Below are 6,845 nucleotides of genomic sequence, written 5' to 3' on the forward strand. Positions count from 1 at the left end.
TCCCCCTTGCTTTTAGTTTGACTCACTGATCTGCTGATGATGATTGCTGACAACCACAAAGCACTGTCTGTCTTGATCAAAATTGGAAAGTGTACCTGAGGAAAAGAGGCAGAGCTAGAAAGGCAGTGGGGTTGGGAGTGGGGGGAGTGATAGTCCATGATAGAGGAGGGATGGGATCTTTAAGCATAAATTTGAACTCAGGAAGGGATAGGAGCTGGGTTTAATAATGGATAGCAGTTTACTCATGAAATAAAATCACTCGCCCTTAGAATATGACAAATCTAAGTGTATGTGCTTGTGAGTTACATGAAGCCTATTTTAAAAGGTGAATTCTAGAGGCATACATATTAGCTTGAAAACAGGCCTTAGGGGCAGCTAGGTGGCACAGTGGATAAAACACTGGCCCTGGATTCAGGAGGACCTGAGTTCAAATTCAGCCTCAGACACTTGACACTAGCTGTGTGACCCTGGGCAAGTCACTTAACCCTCACTGCCACACACACACATACACCCCCCCCCAAAAAAAAGAAAAAGATAACAGACCTTAGAGATCACCTAGTCCAACCACCCCTATTTTGTAGAGGAAACTGCCCAGGAAGCAGAGAACATTCCTAGAATGCTTGGAACTTTGCTATATGTATAGTTTTCTTCATAGATTACTTTCAGTTCCAACACCTCCCCTTCCTTTGCCTTTTTTATTAAAAAGGGGAGGGGAGTGATGTTCATTGGGTGTAGTGAGGTTGTAAATGTGTCAAACTTAAGCATTGGTCACATTTTAGTATAACATTTTGGTACAGACAAAATTTTCCAAGTCCCCACTTAGGGCAATGGTGTTTGGTCAAAACACAGAACATGCTCATATAACTAAGGGACTCATTATAATGGAATCTGACTCGTATTATTGTATGGGGGGGGGGTCTTTAGCCCACAGACTTCTTTTATATTGATGGCAGCTGAGTGTCACGGTGGATGGTGGTGCCTATGACATGCTTGGGAGTCAGACTGATCTGAGTTTGAATCCTGCCTTGTATTACCCTGAGCAAATCACTTAACCTTTCTGTGTTCCTTCACCTGTAAAAATGGGGACAAAAAATATCATTCACCTTATTACCTTGTGAAGATAAAATAGGTTTAATATGTAAGGCTCTTTGCAAACCTGAAAGTACTCTATTTAAGTACTAGCTTTTACTCTTTTCTATTTTTACATGGTATGCTTTTTAGAATAAGTCAAATGATATTGGTCCAATCTGTCGTTTGTTCTCCCTTCAAAAGAGTTCAGGGCAGGGGAAGCTAAGTGGCACAATGGATAGAGAACTGGCTCTGGATTCAGGAGAACCTGAATTCAAATCCAGCCTCAGATACTTGACACTAGCTGTGTGACCCTGGGCAAGTCACTTAATCCCAATTGCTCCCAGCCCCCGACCCACACAGAGTTCAGGGCAGAATTGGTCTATAATTCCTACTCCATGTCAGCCTTCAGTGTCTAGTCTGACCCTATACTTTCTTGTCATCAGGACTTCATATTCTTTTTTTTTTTTTTTTAGTGAGGCAATTGGGGTTAAGTGACTTGCCCAGGGTCACACAGCTAGTAAGTGTTAAGTGTCTGAGGCCGGATTTGAACTCGGGTACTCCTGACTCCAGGGCCGGTGCTTTATCCACTGTGCCACCTAGCTGCCCCTGGACTTCATATTCTTAATCAGAGGAGTTTACCTCTCCTCAGTCCTAATTTGAGATACATATCAGGACATACTTGAGCAACAGCAAGTCTGATGCCCCCAAAACAATTTACTAGCCCTAAGATAGATGGGTGGTGCTGAGGGCCAAAGGGAGATTTCTGTTTCTGTGAGTGTCCTTATACTCTTGGGCCCTAATAACCAACTAGGAAAACCAGATTTGGACAACAAATGGGTCATTGCTCAGGTCTGGACATAATTTGAGCCTTAGAATCTGGTCAGTAAGATTCAGGACTAGTTTTGTAGCTATGGAATAAGTTATTCTATGGATTTTTAAAAATCATTGAGTCAATCCAGTCTATCTCTTGCTAAGCAACACCCAGCCCTGAATAAGCAACCACACTGCTCTGCTCCTGAGATCACTTATTACCACTGTTTTAAAAAACAGTTCCAGCCAGCATGTTGAAAAAGTTGGTCCTGGGTTCATTTTCCTTCACACCTTGATTATGTGTCTACCTCTGCATATATCTAGGATTGTTGCACATCCCCAACCGCAGAAGAAAAAATGTGTTTGCCATGGGTTTAAATGGCACTTCGAGTACTTTCTTCTGGGAAGTACATGCCACATTCATAAAAATCTTGGCAGAAATTACCATCATTCAATACCTAGAGACATTTATTTGATTAGTCATCTAACCTGAAAGGGGGGACAGGTTAGAAGAGAACCAGATCACAGTTCCCACCCCACAGCACCTGATGCTTCTGGGGACAGAGGTTGTGAAATCTAGAAGGGCTAACACCATGTTGCTCCCAGAGGAGAGAGAAATCAGTGTAGTGACTTTCCCACCCACCAACATCCTGTTCCACTTTCACCCCCACCCACTACCATCAGTTTCGGGCTAACAGAATACCAAATCCTCATTTATCTTAAAAGTACGGTAACTTTTACATAAAATATGACAAAATCACTTGCAATTGCTTTATGCGAAACCAACAACAGGAACTGTACAGCTGGCCAGGTTTAGCTTCATAGTTGCATTGGTTCACCAGGATCTTCTTTGCCTAGTTCCAGCTGGGTCTAGAAATAGGAAGTTGTGAGATCAGAACTGGTTTGGGGATACCACCTGTGAGGCAGTTGAGCCGGAGGCAATCTCATGAGCCTCCCTCTTTACCCTTAGTTCTCTCCAAAGGGAAAGGGCACCTTGTCTATATCTCCCTTCCCCACCCAGTGGTTCCACTGCAGCCCTGAGAAGTGTCTGCCAAGAAAGGAAGGACAACAAAATTCTTTAGAAAAGAGTTGGAAGGCGTAGGTTTGAGTTTGAACACAGACCCTAAAGCAAATTATGGATTTTTTAGCCTTACACAGAAAAGGCCACAGAGACACTTGGGGACATTATGTGACTCTCCGGTCAAGGACAGAAGTACAATTCAGGAAGTGTGCTCCTCAGTTCAGGATCAAGGTCCACATTTGGCTCACGGTCTTAGCATGGAATTTTCTCCTCAATTATTCTAATAGCCTTTTACTTTTGGGGCCACAAACATTTCAGAATAGGGGGATGAAGAATAAAGTAAAATGTGCACTTACCCCTCCTGGGGGATACTTATACCCCTTCCACATCGTTCCTGCAATGAGAACCATCCAGAAAACCACAATCATTGTGGAATTCCTTGCAGGGGAGGGGAGGGGAGGTGATATGTGCAGTAACGATTAGTGGCTTGTGGAAGGTCAGATGTGTGATTCCCCAGGTCCCTGGAGCTGAGAAGACCTCATCACAGAGGGAAAGGTGGGAAGCCTAGCATGGTAATTTCAATCCCTAACCGGGTAGGCCTGTGGTCTCGCCTGAACTGAAGTGATCTCTTTGGCATCACTGGGAGCATAACTGGGCCACCAATTGTGACATCTAACATGTGGCACAGAGACTGTGACTTCAGCATCCCACCCAGGGATACCAGATTAATGAAGAAGGGGAATAAGGCTGCTGTTTGGACTCAGTTTAGGCTGCTTCCTGGGCAAATGACCTTTGGCTAAAATATCTTAGTATAGCTGGAGAAGGGTCTGATTTCCCACAGACTAGCTCCATTAAAGAAACTGTGTGAAAGTTCAGGACATAGCCAAAGTGTCTCAACCCATTAACCTGCCAAAACTTGTTTTTACCATCTGTATGAAATTAGATAGATGTCTAACATTTTTACATGAGTGATTTAAATAGGTTCCAAATAGGCACCCTCAAAATATCCAGTGGAAGAAACTAGGTAAATTGGAGGCCTGGGAGAAGTAATTCCACCTACTTCTATGAGACTAGGCCAAAAGGGGAATAAAAATCTTGCATTTCTAAAGATATACATTTTAGAAATTCAAATTCCATCATGCAAACAAGCCCTGGGGTGGGGTTAGGGGCTGAGTGGGGAGGAGAGAACTGTTCTCTAGTTGTAAAATGCGGATAAACCAGCCAGGCCCATAGTTCCTTCTCCTTCCCCTCTGCAGAGCTGATTTCTCAGAAGTTACTCTATTCTCCCACCATTCTTTGAGCTAGTATAATTAGTTAAAGCATAGGGAGATGAGAAGATCTTTGGGCAAGGAGTTCAAAATCACCCTTTGAAGTCTTCTATCCTGCTTGAGGAGAAGAGTGAGCTATGGAATCTGGTGACTTGTTAAAATCCAGAAATCAACCACTTTCTCTGGCATTGGGAACCAACCTGGAGTAGCAGTTGTGAGGACACCAGGGTAGGATGGGAAGAAACCGTGGGAGAACTTTGGGCCAATGGGGGAGGTAGATAGGATGGGCCTAAAGGTAGAGGGCAAGTTGCCTTACAGATCATGATATTATGAAGAGTCTCCCAGATTAGACCTCCAGAGACCTGTTTTCTAGCACCAATTTGTGCCTTACTTGCTGTGTAACCTTGGATAACTTATCCACATCAGAATGTCTTTCAGCCTCAGTTTCTCCATCTCTCAAATGAAGATATTAATACTTGGCCTCACAGAGTTTCTGCAGGGCCCACAGGCAATAAATGGATGGGATGAAAATATGTTTGGGAAGTATGAAGGATGATGACTATGGATTCAGACTATATAATTTGAGATCAAGGCCAGCACCTACAGGTCTCTGCAGACTTTGCCAGCCACAGTGTTTTTCTTTCTCTACTTCCATCAGATTAGAGAAAAATGACTCTGCACTTACCACTCCTGGGGGATACTTATTCCCTTTCCTCATCGTTCCTGCAATGAGAACCATCCAGAAAAACTACAATCATTGTGGAAATCCTTGCAGAGTAGGGGAGGTGGTGTTGCCCACCAGGAAGTGAGGGTGCAACTGAACTTCTCTAGCCAATGTCTTTGGGGGTAATGAAGCACAACGGTATAGGCTGCGGGGTGAGGAGAAGGCAAAAGTCCTGACTCACATGTCCTTGTCTTCATCCAAAAGCACATTCCTTAGTCGACTTTTGCGCTCACGAATAGGCTGGACAGGTTGTCTCTCTATCCATTTTAGGGTTGGATGCTGGGTCAAAGGGAAACCAAGAGACAGGATCTGCTCTACCCAGAGGCAATGGGCCTAAAGTTCCCACCATTAAAGTCACCCCAAAGGTCACCCCACCCCTGACCCCACCAAAAAAAAGATTGCCTAGGAACCAATGATCTGCTTTGGGAAGGTGGGTGAGAGCTGCAGATTCAGGAAAGCTAGGCTGGGCCCCTTCCCCCCCACAAAGACGTGCAGGGACTAGCCCAGTAGCCACTCACCATCACTTCAGGAAATGTCCCCAGATAACACGCAAGTCCGACAAAAAGTATCCAACCAATCACAATCATGATACAGGGGTTATTTGTCGGAGCTTTTGTACTCCAAACACTGGGTTGCAGAGAGATTATTCACCAAGACCTCGTTCCTGAACTGTCCTCATCAAATCCTCAGTTGCTGGAGATTTCACATGTCAGTTCCAGTCCCTGCAGGGCTCCAAAGGCCCCTCTGGCTCACATGTGCAAGGGCCAGGCCTGAGGGCATTGTGATGTCATGGGTCACATAGCCTGGATTCCATGACCTCATTCCCCACCCCCCACCCCCCAGAGAAACAGCCCTGCAGTGATAGAGCAGCCCCAACCCCACCCCCTTACCCAATGCTGGGAAAGAAGGAACTTCCCATCCCACTCCCTACCCATTGTGGGCATATGCTCCAGGGGTATGCTGGAGTTGTGGGATCCTGAGTTCAAATCACCTTCATGTTTTTGGACAAACTCTCCTCCTACCTGCTGTGGGGGGAGGAGGTGTGAATGAATGGAGAACCTAAGTTTGAACCAGCTCTGCCATGAAGTTATGTGGGGGGAGGTGGTATGGATGGAACCATGGGGCCTTGAGAAAATTCAGCTCTGTCACTTAGCTGTGTTAACCTTGGACAAGTCTCCCTACCCCCTGTCTGGGGAGGTAATCTAGTGTACTTTGGAGACATGACACCCTGAGTTCCAACTGGCTCTAGCACTAGGACAAATCTCTGGGTCAAGTTGGGTTGGACTAAATTAGGGAGGGGGGAAGGAAAGGGAAGAGGAAGAAGCCCCTATATAGCACCTGCTAAGAAACTGTAATTATAAATTGGATCCCATCTTGTGAACTAAATCAATTATTGTTCTCCATTTTGTGCTGTGCTTTCTGGTAAACCAGGGGGCACAGATCACAGATTCCCCTAATGTGCCCACCACAAGGTTGAGACAGGGGGCTAGTGGGCAGAACATTCTGGGCAAACTGGAATGTTGCAGTCACAGAATTCCTTGTTCCAACCACAACTTCCCTGTCCCCAGATGTTCCAGCTTCAGCTTTTTTGTTTTTTCTTCCAACCTGTTTCCCTGTTCTGATCAATCAGCCAGTCAGAAAGAAGCAATACCTATGTTGCCCAGGATTATGTAAACAGGCTATGTTCCTCATTAATGACTATAAAGATCTTCTGTTAGCGCTCAGTAGGTGTCCTTGGCTGCTGAGGAGCCTTGGATCCCATTTGCAATTGATAGCTTTGCTAATAAATTGATCCTGTTTGGAACTTTGTTGCCTCAGCATATCCTTAAATTTCTATTGTGATGCTATCTATTATGTGCCAGGAACTGTGTTAAATAATTTACAAATATTATCTCATTTGATCCTCACAACAACCCTATGAAGTAAGTGCTATTATTAGCCCCATTTTCAT

General features: G+C 44.8%; 1 protein-coding gene across 1 annotated transcript; it reads right to left on the reverse strand.

Moving 5' to 3' along the window:
• Nucleotides 1-2,357: 2,357 nt before the first annotated feature.
• Nucleotides 2,358-5,481, reverse strand: SPTY2D1OS (SPTY2D1 opposite strand). Its single transcript, XM_043972244.1, has 3 exons — nt 5,413-5,481; nt 5,076-5,173; nt 2,358-2,370 (listed from the first exon to the last, which is right to left on the reverse strand). Exons 1-3 carry the CDS (start codon nt 5,479-5,481, stop codon nt 2,358-2,360), a joined length of 180 nt encoding a protein of 59 aa, XP_043828179.1.
• Between the last annotated feature and the right edge of the window lie 1,364 nt (nt 5,482-6,845).

Source organism: Dromiciops gliroides, chromosome 6 (assembly GCF_019393635.1).
Source record: "Dromiciops gliroides isolate mDroGli1 chromosome 6, mDroGli1.pri, whole genome shotgun sequence".
Taxonomy (NCBI): Eukaryota; Metazoa; Chordata; class Mammalia; order Microbiotheria; family Microbiotheriidae; genus Dromiciops; species Dromiciops gliroides.